Genomic DNA, 23,478 nt, shown 5'->3' on the forward strand with positions numbered 1-23,478 from the left:
CTCTCACAGAAACTGGTGTATATCTAGGTTTTGGGACTTTGTTAGAAAGTGAACCACCTGAGATGGAATTAGAGTATACTATGAAAGGAAAGGTCTCACCCGAGTAATGAAGCTGAAGGGTTGTCATTCCACACCTGAAGTCTCTGGACACAGTCTGAAGTGAAGCATGTTGAGGTGGCAATTGTTGTGTTGGTTAGGTTGTGATTGGCAGATGCAATATTATTTGATATGGATTGGGAGAGGCATATGGGAAAGTGGGCCCTATCCAAGGGTTCTAGGACCAGGGGAAGTAGAGGCTCCATAGTGGAGATGTGAGGTTCCTGCTGTCTTAGGGTTCAAAAAGACAATCGATAGTTAATGTTATCATCACATTATTTGGTAATTGGGTTAACTTTGAAAAGTCCTTTTGTTAGGGTTTGCTGTACAGTACCCAGTATCTTGTATATAGCTGTGCTATTGGTTGCTTCTGATCTACTTGGTCTAGGCTTTTGAGAGAGTCTGCATATCAATTACACAGCCTATATATTAAAAATATTCAGTTTGTGTTTTGAAAAACTTCGAGACATACAATTAATTTTCCCCCTCTCGTATTAATTAACTAGTGATTTATATGACTACATTTTACTAGGAGTGTACATAAACACCATTCCCACCACCGTAAGTTATGTTCATATTTTAACATCCATCATTTTGCGTAGTTTCCCCAATATCCCTGTATATTAGGTGGTGCTTATCTCTATTTTTAGATCAAGAAGCAGTTTTCTCAGGGTACAACAACAAATGGATAGGAGTGAGATTTGAACTTAAGTCTTGTCTCTAAACCCATATTTTTTCAAACCACTGTCTTGGCAGCATGTTAGACTCCTATTTTGAAGTATAGATTTGCAGTTTTTGAATAGATAGTATAGGTACTCGGTTCAACACCTAAAAAGTTATAAAAGTTACACCTAAACTCTCCCATCCTTACCCCATGTATACCACTACCACTTAGTGCTTCCACTAAGAACTGTTAGTAATTTTTTATGTATATAAAGCAGATATTTGTGCAGATTCTTATTTTACCTCTTTTTAAAATATAGAGTAGTATATTAAGCCAAGTAGTCCTACCAATGCTTCAAAAACTGGTCTAAGAATATGTTTTGAAGGCGTTTCCATATCACTACATAGTATACCAGCAATTTAATCAAATGAAGTATCTATAAAATAGTGCAATGATTGGCACATACAAAGTATTTGCCCAGGGCCAAATAACTGAAAGGTGGGGGGCTGGGTGGTGGCACAGCAAGTTAAGCGCAAATGGTGTAAGGATCCCGGTTTGAGCCCCCAGCTTCCCACCTGCAGTGGGGATCCATTCACAGGCGGTGAAGCAGGTCTGCAGGTGTCTACCCCTCCTCTTTCAATTTCTCTCTTTCCTATCCAACAGCAACAGCATCAATAACAACAACAACGACACACAACAAGGGCAATAAAAGGGAAAAAATGGCCTCCAGGAGCAGTGGATTCATAGTCCAGGCACTGGGTCCCATTGATAACCCTGGAGGCAAAAATAAAAAATAAAAAAATAAAGGACACCTGCTTCACCACTTGTGAAGCATCCCCACTGCAAGTGTGGAGCAGGGACTCAAAAAAAAAAAAAAAAAGAACTGAGAGGTGGAGGAGCTGGAACTGGAACTCAGCACATGGTTTCTCCTCTGTACAGCTATTAACTCATTTTTATCTAGGGATTATAAAGTAAAGGAAACAGTGAAAACAGACTTGAAAGGTCCCTTCTCTGTGATTATCTACAGAGTTAATCAGCTTTCCCAGTACAGAAAATATTTGCAGGGGGCTGGGTGGTACCGCACAGGGTTAAGCACCCATAATATGAAGCGCAAGAACTCATGCAAGGGTCCTGGTTTGAATCCCCTGGTTCCCCACATGCAGATGAGTGACTCCCCAAATGGTGAAGCAGGTCTGTCTGCAGGTGTCTATCTTTCTCTTTCCCTCTCAATCTTCCCCATCTCTATCAATTTTTCCCTGTCCTATCCAATAAAATGGGGGGAAATGACCTCCAGGAACAGTGGATTTGTATGTGCTGGCACCAAACTCCAGTGATAACCCTGGAGGCAAAAAAAAAAAAAAGAAAGAAGGAAAAGAAAATAGGAAAATAGGAAATATTTTCAGGGAAAGCAGCAACCCAGAGGACTGAAAAACATGTCTCTTAGCTTGGAGTCAGAAAATGGTTTCTAACTCCAAGCTAAGAGTCAGGATAAGGTAATGAAAGAAAGTTTAAAATTAGTGAAAATGGTACCAAGCTCATAGCAAGTTTGTTCTAAGATAATATCTTGTTTTACTGCTTATCTCATATTTAAAAACAATAGGTTTAATCTTGTTTTATGAAAGAAATGGAATGAACACAAGACTGAAGTCACACAGACTTGTGGCTTACATTCTTGTTCTACCCCACCAGGCTCTGTGAATCTCTAAATTTAACCTCTTTGAACTAAGTTTCCTGGTGTGCAAAATGAGAATAACAAGCGTTTCCATGGGGCTGTTTTAGAAATAAAATGAAATCATGTGTGCAAAATAACTAACCATGGGAATGATATTCCCTACATCAGTGTCTGGATTTCAACTACCATCTCATCCCTCTTCTAGCAACAGCTGCTGACATCTAGGAACACCATCTCTGAATTACAGAAAGTTACTTAATGCATATCTTCTTCAGTTTACAATGGGGCTATATTTTGATAAATTAATCATAAGTTTAAGATCTTACATCAAATATATTGACTGGGAACTGTGCTTGCTGCCTCTTCCCAGCATCACAAGAGAGTATGGTATTATGGTTCCCACTGAATGCCTTTATAAAAACAAAACATCCTAATTAGAGTCAGAACCACTGTAAGTTAGGGACTATTTACACAGTTGCAGAGCTGTTGATTAGGGAGGTTGTACTTTTCCTGGCCATGCATTCCCCAATCATCACTGATTAGTTCATTAAATTATTAAGTGCCCTAAGACTAAGTTCCTGAGAGTCATGAGACATTTGAACCCAAGGTCAAAGGCTGCCCTATCACATATATATTTTTTCTAAGAGGATTTATGCTTATTTAAAAATAAAAAATAAGGCAGGTTAATAAGGATGTCAGACCCCTTGAAAGTACTTTCTGAATGTTGCTTTTCCCTATTCACTTCTCTTATTTATTATCTCCTACAATTTGGCTTCTGTTCTCAGTATGCTAACCATACAGTAAATATTTCTCAAGTCTCATTTTTACATAGCTTTGGGCCCGATCCCCCCTCCCTTCCCTTCCCCCTCCATCCCTGGTTCTTTTTGTTAAATAAGGAACTATTTTGTTTCAGGTAATAAAAATTAAGCCACAAGTACTACATAATTATTGTCAAATAAGTATTCCAGACAATAAAAAAAATTAAGTCACAAGTATAGACATCGGGGTGCAGAAAACTGGCCAGGTGACTCAGGAGAAAATACACACTCACAGTGGTCCAGAGGTGTGGCTATATAGGAGGAGCCATTTGATATTGTTCTTCTGATAAATTAGGAAAAAAGGTGAATAATTCCTACCTAACTAAAAAAGACAAACACAGACTAAAAGTGAAAGGATGGAAAACTATCATACAAGCTAATGGACCACAGAAAAGAGTAGGAATAGCTATTCTCATATCTGACAAGATAGACCTTAAAATAAATTTTAAAAGTTAGGTATGGACATTACTTAATATTCACAGGATCAGTCAATCAAGAGAACTTAACAATTATTAACATCTCTTAACCCAATGAGAGGCTCTATAAATACATCAAACATTTACTGAAAGAGCTACAGCAATATATTAACAGCAACCCAGTAATAGTAGGGGACTTCAACACCCCACTCTCTCAACTTGACAGATCATCTGGGCAGAAAATTAATAAAGAAACTAGGGAGCTAAATGAAAAGATAGATAAATTAGAACCACTGGACATTTTCAGAGTCATTTACCTGAAGAAAATGGAATACACATTCTATTCAAGTTCACATGGGCCATTTTCAAGGCTATATCATATTTTGGGCCACAAAGATAGTGTCAACGAATTCAAGAGCATTAAAAATTATCCCAAGCATCTTCTCAGACCACAGTGGAATTAACACTTTACAACAAAAAAAAATTAGTAAAAGTCCCAAAATATGGAAACTCAGCAGTACACTTACTTAACAACTACTGGGTCAAAGAGGAAATTAAGGAAGAAATCAAAATGTTTTGAGAATTCAATGAAAATGATGACAGGTGCTTTCAAAATATTTGGGACACAGCTAAGGTAGTAATGAGAGGAAAGTTCATAGCCATACAAGCACACATTAGGAAACAAGAAAAAGGTCAAATAAATAATCTGACAGCACACATTAAAGACTTAGAATAAGGGGGACAAAAGAACCCTAAAGCAACCAGAGGGACTGAAATAACTAAAATTAGGACAGAAATAAATGAAAGTGAAAACAAAAGAACCAATGAAGCAAAATGTTGGTTCTTCAAAATTGTAAACAAAGTCGACAAACCCTTAGCTTGACTCATGAAAAGAAAACAGGGGGTTGGGGGTTGGGGAGAAGACTCAAATAAATAGGATTGCAAATGAAAGAGGAAATAACACAACACACACCACAAAAATCCAATGTATCATGTGAAGCTTCTCTGAAAAACTATATGCCACCAAGTTAGAGAACCTGGAAGAAATAGACCAGTTCCTCGATACCTACAAACTTCCAAAATTAACCGAAGAGGAACTAGGAAATATGAACAGGTCAATCACAGCCAAAGAAATTGAAACAGTTATCAAAAACCTTCCCAAGAATAAAAGTCCTGGACCAGATGGTTTTACAAATGAATCTTACAAAACCTTCAAGGAAGAGTTAATATCTCTATTTTTAAAACTCTTCCAAAAGATTGAAGACACAGGAACACTCCCTTAAAGCTTTATGAAGCCAACATCAATCACTCTGATATCATATGCAGACAGGGCTATGACACAAAAAGGAAACTACAGACCAATATCTATAATGAAAATAGAAGCTAAAATGTTGAATAAAATTCTAGCCAACCAGATACAGCAGTAAATTAAAAAGATTGTTCATTATGACCAAGTGGGGTTTATCCCAGGGATGCAAGGTTGGTTTAATATATGAAAATCAATGAACGTGATACACCACACCAATAAAAGCAAGACCAAAAACCACATGATTATATCAATAGATGCAGAGAAAGCCTTTGACAAAATCCAACATTGCTTCATGATCAAAAACCTAAAAAAGATGGGAATAGATGGAAAAATTCCTCAAGATAGTGGAGTCCATATATAGCAAACTTATAGCCAACATCATACTAATGGTGAAAAACTGGAAGCATTTCCCCTCAGATCAGGTACTAGACAGGGCTGTCCACTATCATCATTACTTTTCAACATAGTGCTGGAAGTTCTTGCCATAGCAATCAGGAAGGAGCAAGGAATTAAAGGCATATAGATTGGAAGAGAAAAAAAAACCTGCAGTTTGAAGATGATATGATAGTATGTACAGAAATACTTAAAGAATCCAGCAGGAAGTTTTTGGAAAGTATCAGGCACTATAGTAAGGTGTCAAGCTACAATATTAATATACAAAAGTCAATGGCATTCCTCTATGCAAACACCAAGTTAGCAAGAAGAAATCCAGAAATCAATTAATTTTACTATAGCAACAAAATAGTAAAATATCTAGGAATAAACTTAACAAGAGAAGTGAAACTCTTGTGTACTGAGAATTATGAGTCACTATTCAAGGAAATAGAAAAAGTCACAAAGAAGTAGAAAGACATTTCATGTTCATGGGTTGGAAGAATTAACATAATCAAAATGAATATACTACCCAGAGCCATCTACAAATTTAATGCTATCCCCATCAAGATCCCAACCACATTTTTTAGGAGAATAGAAGAAATGCTACAAATGTTTATCTGGAACCAGAAAAGACCTAGGATTGCCAAAACAATCTTGAGAAGAAAGAACAGAACTGTAGTATAGGGCCATTGTCATCAAAACTGTTTGGTACTGGAACATGAATAGACACACTGACCAGTGGAATAGAATTGAGAGCCCAGAAGTAAGCCCTCACACCAATGGACATCAAATCATTGACATAGGTGCTCAGATTATTAAATGGGGAAAGCAGAGTCTCTTCAACAAATGATGTTTGGAAAAAATGGGTTGAAACATGCAGAAGAATGAAACTGAACTACTATATTTCACCAAATACAAAAGTAAACTCCAAATGGATCAAGGACTTGAATGTTACACCAGAAACTATCAAATACTTAGAGGAAAATATTGGCAGAACTCTTCAGTCTAAATTGTAAAGGCATTTTCAATGAAACAAATCCAATTACAAAGAACACTAAAACAAAAATAAACCAAAGGGACTACATCAAATTAAAAAGCTTCTGCACAGCAAAAGAAACCACCACCCAAAGAGACCCCTTACAGTATGAAAGAATATCTTTACATGCCATATATCAGACAAGAGGCTAATAACCAAAAAATATAAGGAGCTCACCAAATTCAGTAACAAGTAAACAAATGACCCCATCCAACAATGGGGAGAGGATGTAAACAGAATATTCACTACAGAAGAGATCCAAAAAACCAACAAACATAAAAAAATGCTCCAAATCATTGATTGTCAGAGAAATGCAAATAAAGACAACAATGAGATACCACTTCATTCCTGTGAGAATGATATACACCAGAAAATGTAACAGGAAGAAATGCTGGGAAGTTTGTGGGAACCAATTGAGCCAACCCCTGTGGAGAGCAGTCTGGATAATACTCAGAAGTCTAAAAGTGGATCTTCCCTATGAGCCTGCAATTCCTCCCATGGGGATCTATCCTAAGGAACCAAACACACCCATCCAAAAAGACTTATGCATACCTATGTTCATATCAGCACAAGCTGTAATAGATAAAACCTGGAAGCAACCCAGGTGTCTAACAACAGATGAGTGGCTTAGAAATTTGTGGCATTTCTACACAATGGAATACTAGTCAGCTATTAAAAATGGTGAATTCACCTTCTTTACCTCATCTTGTATGGAACTTGAAGGAATCACGTTAAGTGAGTAAGTCAGAAACAGAAGGATGGATATGGGATGATCTCACTCATAGACAGAAGTTGTAAAATACTACCAAGATGGGAGTCGGGTTGTAGCGCAGCGGGTTAAGCGCAGGTGGCGCAAAGCACAAGGACCGGCATAAGGATCCCGGTTCGAACCCCGGCTCTCCACCTGCAGGGTGAAGAGGCGGTGAAGCAGGTCTGCAGGTGTCTATCTTTCTCTCCTCCTCTCTGTCTTCTCCTCCTCTCTCCATTTCTCTCTGTCCTATCCAACAACGACAACAACAATAATAACTACAACAATAAAACAACAAGGGCAACAAAAGGGAATAAATAAATAAAATAAATATTTAAAAAAATACTACAAAGATGCCAACGTGCCTTCCCTGGGCACATGACCTCACCAATGTTCCCTGGAACCCCACCTCCCCAGATCTCTACACCACTAGGGAAAGGTAGAGACAGGCTGGCAGTATGGATCGACCTGTCAATACCCATGTCCAGCAAATAAGCAATTAGAGAAGCCAGACCTCGGACCTTCTGCACCCCATAGAGATCTGTGGTCTGTGCTCCTAGAGGGAAGCTTCCAGTAGAGGAGATTAGTTATGGCACTCTTGTGGTGGGAGTTGCGTGAATTGTGCCCCTCTTATCCCAAAATCTTGTCTATTAGTATTAAATCACTAATAATAATAAAAGGAAGTTGAAAAATATGAAAACACAAAGCAGAACTTGAACTGGGTTTGGTTTATTGCACCAAAGTAAAATATTTGCGGTGGGGGGAGGGTTTAGGCCTTATAAAATGATGGCAGAGGAGGACCTAGAGGAGATTGAATTGTTGCATGGAAAACAGAGAAATGTTACAAATGTACAAACCACTATATTTTACTGTTGACTGTAAACCATTAATCCCCCCAATAAATGGAAAAAAGAATACATTATTAAAAGGAATAGCAATCACACACAAAACAAAAGAAAGAAAAAGAGGCACATGCTCACTACTGCTAAGAATCCGAGGAGACTAAAGCTCAAGAAAATGTCCTATTATTTGAGCACTCATAGAGAATTATGATCTCTAAGAAATGTCATTTTAGAATGGAGATTTGTGGCTAGAAAACAGACTGTAAGCTGTTTAAGAGCTTGTGGATGTTGAGCTGAAGAAACAATGGATGTGAAACAGTTGCCAGTGAGAAGATAGGTAGAAGGTCCCAGAAAGGCATGTAGAGGAATCCAAGGCTCTGTTCATTTCACTGTTGAAACTTTTCTCAAGGATCACCATTTACCTCCTTCCCAAATAAAATATTTGCTCCATAGTCAATTTGCCTCTGCAATATTTTACGCTATTTATCTTTAAATTATGTTCTCCTATGACTTCTGTAATATGATATATACTACTCTGCTCTCCTACAAAGTCAACCACTTACTCTTTTTACTTTCCTTGTTTACATCTCTTTTCTGACTCATATCTGTAGGGTGTCTTCTAAAACTCATAAAACTTACTCGTCTAAGTTAATGACTCACAAAGTTTTATCTTTCTACTTTTTTTTTTTTTTAAAGAGAGTACTGCGCAGCTCTGGCTTATGGTGGTGCAGGGGATTGAACCTGGGGCTTTGGAGCCTCAGGCATGTGAGTTTCTTAGTATAACCACTATACTGTCTACCCCTGCCATCTTTCTAATTCTCACTGCCTACTTCCCACTCACCTTTACTAAGTCCTCCTTAGAAGAATCACCGATCATGGAAGATTCCTTAATTTGAACTCACTCTTTTTTAAAACTCATTTTCTATTAATTCCATATTTCGTGTTCTCCAGTAAGGTCCTTCCTTCCTTCCTTCCTTCCTTCCTTCCTTCCTTCCTTCCTTCTTCCCTCCCTCCCTCCCTCCATTGCTTCCTTTTTTCCTTCCTTCCTCCTTTCCTTCCTTCCTTCCTTCCTTCCTTCCTTCCTTCCTTCCTTCCTTCCTTCCTTCTTTCCTTCATGCCTACTAACAAATCCACTGCTCCTGGTAGCCACTTTCACCCTTTTCTTTCTCCTTTTTAAGTTTTGATAGAAACAAGAGGGATGGAGAGATAGATAGATAGATAGATAGATGAGAGAGAGAGAAGAGAAGAGAAGAGAAGAGAAGAGAAGAGAAGAGAAGAGAAAAGGAGGAGAGAGAGAGAGAGAGAGAGAGAGAAAGGGAGGATTGTTGTTTCACTGCTCATGAAGCTTCACCCTATAGATGGGATCAAAGGACATGATGGACCTGGGTCTTTATTCATGGTAATGTGCATGCTTTACTGGGAGTGTACTGCTAGCCCCCCTTAGTTTCTTATTTAACAGCTTTGTTCTTACCTCCATATCTCATATCTATAGTTAGCTTTTTTGCTGAACATCATCCTATCCCTTTTCCAGTTCCTTTTTTTTTTTTTTTTTTTTTGCCTCCATGGTTATTGCTGGGCCTTGCCTGCACTACAAATCCACTGCTCCTATGGCCATTTTTTTTTCGGATAGGACAGAGAGAAATTGAGAGAAGAGGGGAAGGGAGGGGAGGGGAAGGGAAGGTAGGGAGAGAAAAATACACTTGCAGACCTGCTTAACCAATTGTGAAGCAACCCCACTGCAGGTGGGGAGCTGGTGGCTCGAACCGGATTCCTTGGACAGGTCTTTGTGCTTAGTACTATATGTACTTAACCCACTGTGCCACCGCTTACCCCCCCTTTCCAGTTCTTAATCCATCCATAATTAATGGTCTAGACTGTCACCTTTTACAGACCCCTTCATGACATTTTTCTTTTTCCTTAACTCTTATTTTACTCATATCACGTAGTTTCACATTTCTTTGCTCTAAATATGTCAGTTTAATTTCCTCTTATTTTCCCTTATCCTCACAGAACATGATTTCCTTGAGGAAGTGAACCCTTACCTTGGATTTTGCATTAGTTGTAGGCTTGTTTTGCATTGGATTAGACAGATAGTGGATGCTCAGTCCATAATTAATGACTGATAATAGATGGGCAACTTTAGTATTAGAGAGATGACACCACACGATAAGTCAGTAACCAAATTCATGATTAGAAATCACACCTCCTGATTTCTGAGCAGAAGGTTGGGCACATATAATAAGCACTGGATGAGGATACTTCAGGGAGTGTCTATGCCTCAAGCCAGAAAAGACTCGTCCTTAGTCAGAGTAATAGTCTTACCATGATAGTCTAGGGCAGGGGCACGTGGGACCTCTTCAGCATATACTTCATTGTAGCTTTCATCTGGATAGTAACCAGAACCTAAAACAAGTAAGACAATATCAATAGGATATGTGAATTTTTCACTCAAGTCTTTCCCAATTTTTCTTATCTATCCAGCTTGACTTCTTCCTGATGATGTAGTTGAGGATTCAGTGGAATATTTAGTATGTGTGTGTGTGGGGGGGCATTATGCTTTGTAAAGCAGCAGAACAATCACAGGTAAACCTTGACACCTGAGGTACACAGAAGATAAGCGCATTGTCAGGACACACTGGAAGCACTAGAAGCATCCATTAAAAGGGGAAAAAATTCAGACTTTTTTTTCTACCCATTGTACTTGACAATAAATGACCTTTTGGATTGGCTCAGTATATGAGTCTTGATGAGACACTGATTGTCAGGCTCTGAGGAGTGACTTTTTCCAAGTAGAAGAAAATAAATAAAGCCTCAGCATTCTTCAAGCCTGCTGTAGATAACAAGGCAACATCCCTTTCCCTCCTAGTTGCCAGTGCTATGGGTAGCATACCAAAGCAAAGGAGATTCAAAAGGCAAGAGGGAATAAGAATGTTTTCTGTCCTGTACAGCTTGTCCTAGAGTAGAGAAAAAATATATGTATATGTATATGTATATATATATATATATGCAGAGTCCTCCAGAGAAATTTCTGGTTCTTCTAATAAATAGAGCTTTAGCAAGGAGCTGCTGAGCTAGAGAACATTCCTAGTCCACCCCCATCCCTGTAAGTGGCCCAGTCCCTGGTGGAAGCTGGTCTGTGGCTGTCTGGGAGACTGAACAATGTGTTCACCAGATGGCAGGAAATCAGTCATGAAGACAAATTAATTGGAATACAACTTGGTACTTTCTGGAGAAAAGTTTTTGGAAGCTTTCCTTCTACCCCCACCCCGCCCCCTCGTCCTAATGTATCCACAAGAATAAAGTAGTCAGCTGTGCTGAAGTCAAAAGACAATTCTTCATTTCCAGGGAGGGGGTGTACTTTAAGGAGAGGTCTGGGATTTAGCGTTGGAGCTCTTTGGCCTGTATAAACATTCAGACCACAGGCTAGTTAGCCACCCTTCTGGGAAGAGGCACAGAACCCCCTGCATAAAAGGGTGGAGTAAAGGGTAGTATGATGAAACTCTTTCATTACCTACAGCCCAGACTGGGGGGGTGGTTTGGGGGAGCAGGCAACCAGTGCAACTTGAACAAGGGAATGAAACAAATTAAAGTTTGCTTTATGAAATCATGTTCTTGTTGGTTTACCCTCATTCCAGAGGAAAGAGTTCATGTTTTTTCTTTCTTTTGTGCATTTTTTTTCTTTTTTACAATTTTGTTTCTTCTGGTTTCCTTTAGTTTTTCCTTAGACCTCATCTCCCTTGCTCCCTGTTTCCCCACATAGGCAGTTTCTTTGTGTGGCATGGAATCCTTGTCAGCTGTTTCAGTTTAGAATTAGCCTGAAGGCCTTACAGTTACTGTAAACAGAAGCCCACATGTGTGTAACTCCCTAAAGGATTTGATCCCAGCACTCTTTTTTATTTATTTGTTTATTCCCTTTTGTTGCCCTTTTATTTTATTGTTGTGTTATCATTGTTGTTGTTATTGATGTCGTAGTTGTTGGATAGGTGAGAAATAGAGAGAGGAGGGGAAGACAGAGAGGGGGACAGAAAGATAGACACCTGCAGACCTGATTCACTGCCTGTGAAGTGACTCTCCTACAGGTGGGGAGCTGAGGGCTCGAACCGGTATCCTTAAGCAGGTCCTTGTGCTTTGCACACCTGCACTTAACCCGTTGTGCTACTGCCTGACTCCCCACCACCACTCTTGTTCCAGAGCTGGTTTGTGAAGAAATACCCAGTAAAGTGCAAAAGGTCTACAGCTGTAAATCAGAAGCATGAATTACAATGACTGCTAACATCACTCAGCTTGCATTCTGTGTTCAGCTTGTTACATATGTTGTCTCTTTGGTTCATCCTAATATAATAATAAATAAGTTCCATGGACTGGCAGTAGCTCAATGTTTTTAATCCAATAAGGAACAGAGTGGTATTCTAGTTCAGGGCTGTTTGACCTCTTGATACACACTCCATTAAATATGGCAGTAGGGGAGAGGTTTGGACAAAGCCCAGCAGGGACAAAATCCAAAATATGTGTGTGTGATTGAAGGATACCAAGCATTTATATACCATTCTATAACTATAGGGTATATATACCATTCTATAACTATAGGGTATGTGAGAAAGCTGAGGAGACGATCAGTCAGATAACTAATCTTCACCAGGGTGCTGAGGTAACTGGACTTGTGCCACATTTGCCTTGTGACAAGAATTGACTTGCCCACCTTACCATTTTAAGCCTTTCTGTTTCTTGTTCTGTCCTTTCTTTAGTTTTTTGCTCAAATATTAGGATAAGAATAGGAGGTATAAAGATGATTCAAAGAAGACGAGGTATAAAGATGATTCAAGGGGCTTGACAATAGTGCACTTGGTTAAACACACACATTACAGTGCACAAGGATCTAGGTTCAAGCCTCTGGTCCCCACCTGCAGATGGAAAGCTTTACAAGTGGTTAAGCAGGGCAGCAGGTGTCTGTCTGTCTCTCTCCCTCTCTGTCTCCCCCTCTCAATTTCTCTGTATCTATCCAATAATAAATAAATATTAAAAATAGATTATTCAAGAGGGACACCTCATATTGTTGTCTGCCAGGCTCTCTTAGACCTTATGAGGGAGGGTTTTAGTAATGTTCCTCAGTTCCTTTACTTCAGTTAGTGCTTACAGAGTTACTCCAACTTCCATAACAGACTTTCTAGGTATTGCCTTTCAGAGAGGTGCAGTTAGAAATGTAACTGATAGTTGATGATGTGGTTGAGATCCTTTGGATTATTTTGACAAATACAGTCTAACTCTCTGCACAGTTATATTTGCTAATACACACCTTTGACCCACCCTGTATATTATTTTTAAAAAAATATTTTTAAAATTTTATTTATTCATTTTCTGGATGGAGATAGAAACTACCCTTTATTCCAACCCCAAATTCACTCTTGGATGTTTTCTTTCTGCCAATCCATTTGAGAGCAAGGGTATACCTGTGAAAAAATAGTGGTATTAAAAAAATAGTGCTATTGGCACAGAGTGCTCAATGAACATTTGTTGAATGAATGAACAGATGAACAGCTTATACCAGTAAGACACAGATGTAAGGAAGTAGGGAGGCCAGCTGGTGGTGCACCTGGTTAAGTGCACACATTACATATGTAAGGAAGGGTTAAAGGAAGAGTCTCAAATTTATTTCATCACGTGGAATATAAGGAGGAAAAAACGGGCTTGCAGGGTTCTCAGAGTCCTTGGTAGCTTGAACTGCTCAAAAGGGCTAGTGGCCCTGTGCTTCTTAAAGAAGTAGGGAGTATCACCTTCTCAAACATCCCTGTGACAGTCATAAATTAATCTAAGTTTTAGAGATAAAAACTGACCTGTCCAGAAGACTACACTGGTTCAGGCTTCTGTCCTGGGAAAAGAAAAGGCCTTTGCACACCATGATGTTTCTTACAGCTTTTCTAAAGTCAGGATCTGAGTTGTGTAATCTCTACCTCCTAGTCCCTTGGTTGTTGACCAGATTTAAATTTTACAGGGGGAGGTTGGGGAGGACAGTTGCACATATCTCCTGGGGACACAGGGGCTCCTTTAACCCCAAACAGTGTATATTTTGCCATGGACTTAACTTGAATTTCTTCAGCTCAGTGTCAGCCCTTGTGTTCCACCCCACACAAAGTGAGGTTAAGCCAAAAACGGGGAAGAAGTTTGAATATTTGTTTGGAAGCTGGATGCAGCTGCTCCAGACAAACAGAGCTACTGCCAAATGCCTCCACCAGGAGTAAAGGGAATGTGGAAAATTTTAGCTGCAATGACTGCAGTTGTGATGGAAGTAGTTTCTTATTTACTCATCTCTGGATGACTTCCTAACTTTATTGGTTGGGCCTGTCTCCTTCCCCTTCTCCTTCTAGCCACCATGAGGGCAGATACTAAAGGCCACAGAATATTCTTTGCACTTGGTATGCAAACTAGGTTTCATTAAAAGCCTCTATCTGCCACCCCATTATCATCCTTCAATTTCACTCTTCCCCCTCCCATAGAATTTGTTTTCTTTAGCTTCCAGTATCTCCAGGACCAAAGGATAAAACTCAGAAATTCAGAAATATCTATCCCTTCTGTAGTAGAAAACTATCCAGAAGAAACTGGAAAATTAAGAGAATGTTGTCTTTGCTTTGTCATTAATATGTTTCACAGGGAGGCTATAAAAATGCCATTATATAAATAGCATGTGGGGAGGGGTGAAGGAGTAAAGGATAAAGAGAGAGAGAAAAAAAAGGTTTGATAGACTGTTGTTTCCCTTGAAAAGAGTATCTATTTCCTTTAATTTTCCAAATGAGATATGTGCCCCAAGTTCTATTTTTGTGTTCTTGACAAGGGTATTCAGATTTGACCCATAAAGGAGTTAATACTACAAAATGGTTCTCAGGAAACTAATCCCAGAAACTAGTGAGACAATGATTTCAGTGCAACGGGCATACTTTACAGTTTTTATGACCATATAGACATATTTTCAAATATATTTTATTTTCCTCAAAAACCTCCCTAGGTAATCTATTGCAATGTTTAACAATCATTATTGTTCCCAACAATATCAAATTTAAGTGTCCCTTTCTGTAGTCTATTTCTTTGCTCCTATAGGACTAGGTCTAGGCTATTCCATTCTTGAAAATAATGGGCAAAAACTCCTGAAACTTACCTGCATACCATGTTGATGTCACTGCTGGGGTGAGGAAGAGCAGCAGAAAGAGAATTCCTCTTTGCACTAGTTTACTGGTCATTGTTGAAAGATGAGGCAGGAGGGGGTGTTGAAAGATGGCAGGAGGGGATTGCTAGGGAGACAAAAGTAGAAGTATGTGCCCAGAAGTACCAGGGTAAAATAATATAACTTTCAGAAATCTGTCAGCTATAATCTCCCAGAAGTGAATAGAAGCAGAAACATGGATCTGCAAGGAAAAAAAAGTGCTTGCTTTATTATTCTCTCTCTTTGGCAATACTCTGTTTACTAGTGATGCTCCCTTTTCTTCCCAGGAGGAGGAAGACATGAAGCAACAAATTATCAATTGATCCTGATGAACTCTAATGTAAATGTTCAATTGCTTAAGCTATAGAGAGGACAAAGATCAGATAAACACAAACATAGTCTTATCGAACCAAGAGGGAATCCTGTGATCTACCAATATCTTAATGGTTTCATACATTGAACTACTGGTTCTTAAATACTAATCTGGTAGGACATTATCATGTACAGACTAAGAGCTTGAACTCTGGGATTACAAAGATTTGAATGTGTAGCCAATACTGCTCTGTTAACTATTGAACCCTGGACAATAACTTTAACTTCTTTAAGTTTACTAATCTATAAAATGAACTCAATAACAGTGTCTACATAGTAGAATAGATTATTGCCTGGCACAAAAGGGCATTGCCAATGTATATTAATTATCATCATTGACATTTTTGTATCGGGCATAATTGAGTAGTAATATTCTCTAGTCTCTCAGGTAATAAATGTGCCCTAGCTCTTTTCTTAGCTTTGATTTTTGAGACTCAGTGGTTTGATGGTGGCTTCTGACTCCCAACTCCAATAGAAAGTCAGTGAGGAGAAGGTGAGCAAGCTCCATTTATCCTCAGTTTCTATCCTATTCTTTAATAGGGTGAAACTTTTTGGCTCTCAGTAGGCAAAGACATCACAAGTGACAGTATTAAGCCTTGCTGACCATTAGTATAACTGGCCACTGGACCTTTCATTAAGTACCAATTCATCCACAAACTTTCAATGAAATGCGTTTCAGGAAGGGGGTACACATACAGAAATGGAGAAACAAGAAGATGGCTGATTCTCACTAGAATGCCTAATGGATGTCAGAAGTTCAAAAATGGCAAAAATTAATTTTCTTTTTCAGTGCTATGTGGCTTCAGATTTTTTAAAAAAATGTTTATTTCACAAGATAGGTAAGTAGGTAAACAAAAGAGAGGCCAGAGTAGCACTCTAGCATATACACTACCAGGAATCAATCTCAGGAACTCACACCACCGTGCTGCTTGCCTTCAGATTTTGTCTAGAGAACGGCAAGGAAGCAGGGTAGAGAAAATCTAAGAGTAAGCAAGGCTGGTGAGAAAGGGAGGGGGGAGATGTGGAAAGAAAGAGAGAAAATAGAACCTACCAGAACTGAGGGAAAGCCATAAAAGCAAAAAGAAGGGAGGGGGAAAATAGACGAGAAGATTAAAGAGAAACTAGGGAAGTGAACAGCTAAAGAAATGAATCACTGCTTCTTCCCGACATCAAACCTCAATCCATTTCCTTTAGTTTGGGATTAAAGGTTTTCCTTTCTCAGACCTAGAGTTATGAGTCTGTGTATGCTCCCCTGCATATTTCCTTCCCAGTCACAGACTAAAAACTAAATTCACCAGATTCAGCCATCCCTCTGCTGTCAGGTAGAAAATGGGACTTTAGTCTGCTCCCAGGTCAGGCACAAATCTAAAGCAACTTAGGATTCAATTTCATGAAGGCATTTCTTTCTCATACTCTCCTAGCCCTGTCTCTAGCCAATATCCAAGTCCTAGGTCTCCTTACCCCCACATTTGTAAGATGGGGTATGTAATGTGAAAGTATTAAGTAGCAGTTCTTACCTGTTTTATATTATTTTGTGCACTCTTTCTCTTCCTTTTCCTTCTCTGTTCCTCTCATCAGTCAGAAAAACTTCTACTTTAGCATTCCTAGAACGAGTAGATCTCGTTCTGTCCAGTCCTCAGGATTCTGCTAATGCTGCCAGATGTCAGACTATCTGTATCTGCCAAAAGTTTCCTTAAAGCTATATTATCCCCGAAGCTATAGCTCTTCCTTCCTCAGAGAAGGATTTTAGAAAGTTGGGGTGGGGGTGGGAAGAATGTAAGATTACAGTGACTCTGTCTGTTGCAGAACAGGGGAAAGTGTGACTGGTGCTGGCACTATGCCTGTGTATGCAGTGATGACTAACAGACACTGGTTAAAGGACCTCTCAGAAGTGCAATATGACACACTAAAGAACAGTTTTTGTTGTTGTTGTTTCATGACTCAGCATACTATCAGGATTCAATGAAAAGAAATTTCACAAACTTCAAGGAGTTAAGAAGCTTGTAGCTGACTTTGAGAGCCCTTGGAGAGTTCCCCACAGTGCCCTAACACTCTCTTACTTTGACTTGCCGTCTTATCCACCTGGTACTATGTCATACTTTGAAATGTTTTCACTGATGACCTAACTTTTGTGGATTTCAGTTTCTGTTAAGGTTATATTGTTTGGAAAAACCATCACATTATTTTTTGCCTGAAGAATCAGGACAATTTTCCTATAGTAAGATAATGTAGATGATATGTGCTTGGCAAGATAATGGCTAATGTTAAACTGTTTCCCAGTAACCTATGATGGTAGAATATGTTTCTCTTCAATAAGAAAACTTTCTTTCTTTCAGTCTCTGATAATGTGGCTGTTCCATCACTGTGCAGATTAACAACATTTTTGTCCTCCTTCACTATTGACACCCACATTCTTGAAAAAGTCACAGTTCCCATCACCAGAACTCCATATCTCATCCCCTCCCTCATTAGCTTTCCTATTCTTTATTACTCTGGGAGTATGGACACAGCGTCATTATGGGGTGCAGAAGAGAACAGATATTTAAAGAAAGAATAGTGGGCATATAGAAGAGGAGAAGAAATACTGGGGATACACAAGAGACAAGAGGGAAAATTATTTTTCAGGGAACTGACTTTTAAAATTTTACACATTATCCTATTTATTTTGCTTCCAGGGTTATTGCTGGGGCTAGGTGCATGTACTACAAATCCACTGTTCCTGGAGGTCATTTATCCTATTTTGTTATCCTTGTTGTTGTCATTATCGTTGTCGTTGTTGTTGTTGCTGGATAGGACAGAGAGAAATGGAGAGAGGAGGAAGGGCAGAGATGGGGAGAGAAAGACGTGCTTCACCACTTGTGGGGAGGCGGGGGTTCGAATCTAGATCCTTATGCCAGTCCTTGCGCTTTGTGCCATGTGCGTTTAAACCGCTGGATACCACCCGACCCCTGCAAATTATCCTATTTAAAATGACACTTAAAGATTTATTTTATAAAAGTGATACCAGGGCACCATCAGGTATATTCGACTCCAGGGGCTGAACTTGGTGTCTCACTGATGTAAGTTCTGATAAGGCACCTTCCTGGCCACTCGAAATGATGTTTAAGTAGAGGACCTAGTGGGGGTTGTATTGTTATGTGGAAAACTGAGAAATGTTATGCATGTACAAACTACTGTATTTACTGGAGACTGTAAAACATTACTCCCCCAATAAAGGAAAAAATATTAAAAAAATAAAAATAAGGGAGTCGGGCAGTAGTGCAGCAATTTAAGTGCACGTAGTGTAAGGCCAAGTGCAAGGACTGGTGTAAGGAACTAGGTTCCAGCCCCCGGTTTCCCACCTGCAGGAGAATAGCCTCACAAGTGGTGAAGCAGGTCTGCAGGTGTCTTTCTCTCCCCCTCTCTGTCTCCGCCCCTCCATTTCTCTCTGTCCTATCTAACAACGACGATATCAATAACAACAACAATAATAAGTACAACAACAATAAAAAACAAGGACAACAAAAGGGAAAACAAATAAATATAAAAAAATAAAAACAAATAAATCATGTTTAAGTTGAGTATTTAAATGATGGCATAGAATAATTGTGATAAAAAGTAGGAGATTTTAAGATAATAACTGGTAGGTGCTTATAAATTTTGATAGACAGTTAAAGGTAATTGAATAGATTCTAAAAAATGGGTTAAAAAACGGAGAGTAATGGGTGACAGAGCTAGTCATAACACCTCGGGTTTGCTCGCTAGCACTACATAAAAATAAAAATAGTTAAGGGTATTGTGTGAATAATGGGTGAAATGTTATACATATATATATATATGTATTTACTGATTTCTGAAGAGTAAATAATGCATTAAGACATTATCCAGCAGTTCAGCTTAATTATTTTCCTTATTGGAAGTGTGATACTGGGATGACTTAGACATTTAAAAAAAAATCAAACCTTGAGTGCCTACTGAGTAGTTAGCCATAGAGAGCCAATGACCACTGAGCATAACTAGGATTGGTCAAGCACTGAATGAGCTCATCAATTGAGCATTGTTTCCTAGGTCACTGGGAAGTATAAAAGGGGGCACAGGAGCCTGTTAAATTCACTCTTCAGTAGTTTCTGAACATCATAGAGGAAGGATGTAGGATAGGTAAGTAGAGAGGAAAGCAGATACCAGGTACCATACTATTGACTAAGAATCTGAGTTAGTGTGACTGCTCAGTCTATGACCACTGATATTCAAGAAAGTAATGGAGTGGGTAACTGGGGGCAGGAAGGAGAATGTTTTCATTGAGCTGAGGTTGAACTGAACCTAAATATGGGATAGGAATTTTTTTGTAAGTTTCCTTTCTTTTGTTTTTTTATATTTATTTTATTTATTTATTCCCTTTTGTTGCCCTTGTTGTTTTATTGTTGTAGTTATTATTGTTGTTGTCGCTGTTGGATAGGACAGAGAGAAATGGAGAGAGGAGGGGAAGACAGAGAGGAGGAGAGAAAGATAGACACCTGCAGACCTGCTTCACCGCCTGTGAAGCGACTCCCCTGCAGGTGGGGAGCCGGGGTTCGAACTGGGATCCTTATGCCGGTCCTTGTGCTTTGCGCCACCTGCGCTTAACCCGCTGCGCTACAGCCCGACTCCCGGGATAGGAATTTTATGTAAGTTTGGGTACTGGGTCCTGTTCATTGAGTAGGTAATTAATTATATTGGAATAATTTTTTTTTAATTTTATTTTTTATTGCCACAGGTTCATTGCTGGGTCTAGGTGCCTGCACTATGAATCTCATGTTTTTGGTGGCTATTTTTCCCTCATTTTTATTTATTTTCATCTTTTCCCTTTCTGTTTTTGAAATGACACCACTTGTGAAGCGACCCCCCTGCAGGTGGGGAGGTGGGGGTTCGAACCTAGATCCTTATGCCAGTCCTTGCGCTTTGTGCCATGTGCGTTTAACCCGTTGGGCTACCACCCGACCCCTGCAAATTATCCTATTTAAAATGACATTTAAAGATTTATTTTGTAAAAGTGATACCAGGGCACTATCAGGTATATTCGACTCCAGGGGCTGAACTTGGTGTCTCACTGATGTAAGTTCTGTGTTCTACCTGATAAGGCACCTTCCTGACCTCTCGAAATGATGTTTAAGTAGAGGACCTAGTGGGGGTTGTATCATTATGTGGAAAACTGAGAAATGTTATGCATGTACAAACTACTGTATTTACTGGAGACTGTAAAACATTACTCCCCCAATAAAGGAAAAAATGTTTGAAAAAATAAAAATAAGGGAGTCGGGCAGAGTAGTGCAGCGGGTTAAGTGCACGTGGTGTAAGGCCAAGTGTAAGGGCTGGTGTAAGGAACTAGGTTCCAGCCCCCGGTTTCCCACCTGCAGGAGGATAGCCTCAAAAGTGGTAAAGCAGGTCTGCAGGTGTCTATCTTTCTCTCCCCTTTTCTGTCTTCCCCTCCTCTCTCCATTTCTCTCTGTCCTATCTAACAACAATGACATCAGTAACAACTACAATAACTACAACAACAAATAAAAAACCAGGACAACAAAAGGGAAAATAAATAAATAAATAGAAAAAATAAAAATAAATAAATCATGTTTAAGTTGAGTATTTAAATGATGGCATAGAATAATTGTGATAAAAAGTAGGAGATTTTAAGAAAATAACTGGTAGGTGCTTTTAAATTTTGATAGGCAGTTAAAGGTAATTGAATAGATTCTAAAAAATGGGTTAAAAAAACGGAGGGTAATCAGGTGGCAGAGATAGTCATAACACCTCGGGTTTGCTCCCTAGTACTACATAAAAATAAAAATGGTTAAGGCTTCTATGTGAATAATGGGTGAAATTAATATATATATATATATATATATATATATATATATATATATATATATATATATATATATATATTACTGATTTCTGAATAGTAAGTAATTCATTAAGACATTATCCAGCAGTTCAGCTTAATTATTTTCCTTATTGGAAGTGTGATACTGGGATGACTTTGACATTAAAAAACAATCAAACCTTGAGTGCCTTCTGAGTAGTTAGCCATAGAGAGCCAATGACCACTGAGCTTAACCTGGATTGGTCAAGCACTGAATGAGCTCATCAATTGAGCATTGTTTCCTAGGTCACTGGGAAGTATAAAAGGGGGCACAGGAGCCTGTTAAATTCACTCTTCAGTAGTTTCTGAACATCATAGAGGAAGGATGTAGGATAGGTAAGTAGAGAGGAAAGCAGATACCAGGTACCATACTATTGACTAAGAATCTGAGTTAGTGTGACTGCTCAGTCTATGACCACTGATATTCAAGAAATTTATGGAGTGGGTAACAGGGGGCAGGAAGGAGAATGTTTTCATTGAGCTGAGGTTGAACTGAACCTAAATATGGGATAGGAATTTTTTTTTTTTAAGTTTCCTTTTTTTGTTTTTTTTATATTTATTTTATTTATTTATTCCCTTTTGTTGCCCTTGTTGTTTTATTGTTGTAGTTACTATTGTTGTTGTCGCTGTTGGATAGGACAGAGAGAAATGGAGAGAGGAGGGGAAGAAAGAGAGGAGGAGAGAAAGATAGACACCTGCAGACCTGCTTCACCGCCTGTGAAGCGACTCCCCTGCAGGTGGGGAGCCGGGGTTCGAACTGGGATCCTTATGCCGGTCCTTGTGCTTTGCGCCACCTGCGCTTAACCCGCTGCGCTACAGCCCGACTCCCGGGATAGGAATTTTATGTAAGTTTGGGTACTGGGTCCTGTTCATTGAGTAGGTAATTAATTATATTGGAATAATTTTTTTTAATTTTATTTTTTATTGCCACAGGTTCATTGCTGGGTCTAGGTGCCTGCACTATGAATCTCATGTTTTTGGTGGCTATTTTTCCCTCATTTTTATTTATTTTCATCTTTTCCCTTTCTGTTTTTGAAATGACACCACTTGTGAAGCGACCCCCCTGCAGGTGGGGAGGTGGGGGTTCGAACCTAGATCCTTATGCCAGTCCTTGCGCTTTGTGCCATGTGCGTTTAACCCGTTGGGCTACCACCCGACCCCTGCAAATTATCCTATTTAAAATGACATTTAAAGATTTATTTTGTAAAAGTGATACCAGGGCACTATCAGGTATATTCGACTCCAGGGGCTGAACTTGGTGTCTCACTGATGTAAGTTCTGTGTTCTACCTGATAAGGCACCTTCCTGACCTCTCGAAATGATGTTTAAGTAGAGGACCTAGTGGGGGTTGTATCATTATGTGGAAAACTGAGAAATGTTATGCATGTACAAACTACTGTATTTACTGGAGACTGTAAAACATTACTCCCCCAATAAAGGAAAAAATGTTTGAAAAAATAAAAATAAGGGAGTCGGGCAGAGTAGTGCAGCGGGTTAAGTGCACGTGGTGTAAGGCCAAGTGTAAGGGCTGGTGTAAGGAACTAGGTTCCAGCCCCCGGTTTCCCACCTGCAGGAGGATAGCCTCAAAAGTGGTAAAGCAGGTCTGCAGGTGTCTATCTTTCTCTCCCCTTTTCTGTCTTCCCCTCCTCTCTCCATTTCTCTCTGTCCTATCTAACAACAATGACATCAGTAACAACTACAATAACTACAACAACAAATAAAAAACCAGGACAACAAAAGGGAAAATAAATAAATAGAAAAAATAAAAATAAATAAATCATGTTTAAGTTGAGTATTTAAATGATGGCATAGAATAATTGTGATAAAAAGTAGGAGATTTTAAGAAAATAACTGGTAGGTGCTTTTAAATTTTGATAGGCAGTTAAAGGTAATTGAATAGATTCTAAAAAATGGGTTAAAAAAACGGAGGGTAATCAGGTGGCAGAGATAGTCATAACACCTCGGGTTTGCTCCCTAGTACTACATAAAAATAAAAATGGTTAAGGCTTCTATGTGAATAATGGGTGAAATTAATATATATATATATATATATATATATATAT

The 23,478-nt window shown here is 39.0% G+C and overlaps 1 protein-coding gene across 1 annotated transcript in view; it reads right to left on the reverse strand.

Moving 5' to 3' along the window:
• SRPX2 (sushi repeat containing protein X-linked 2) overlaps window positions 1-17,300 on the reverse strand; it is a 35,953-nt gene extending 18,653 nt beyond the window's left edge. The window contains exons 1-3 of the mRNA XM_007537515.3: window positions 17,058-17,300; window positions 15,124-15,370; window positions 10,299-10,379 (exon numbers count right to left, since the gene is read on the reverse strand). Of these exons, the coding sequence (XP_007537577.1) occupies window positions 10,299-10,379; window positions 15,124-15,205 (163 nt within the window). The 5' untranslated portion in view covers window positions 15,206-15,370; window positions 17,058-17,300. The remainder of the gene's footprint in view (window positions 1-10,298; window positions 10,380-15,123; window positions 15,371-17,057) is intronic.
• Between the last annotated feature and the right edge of the window lie 6,178 nt (window positions 17,301-23,478).

Source organism: Erinaceus europaeus, chromosome X (genome assembly GCF_950295315.1).
Source record: "Erinaceus europaeus chromosome X, mEriEur2.1, whole genome shotgun sequence".
NCBI classification, from domain to species: Eukaryota; Metazoa; Chordata; class Mammalia; order Eulipotyphla; family Erinaceidae; genus Erinaceus; species Erinaceus europaeus.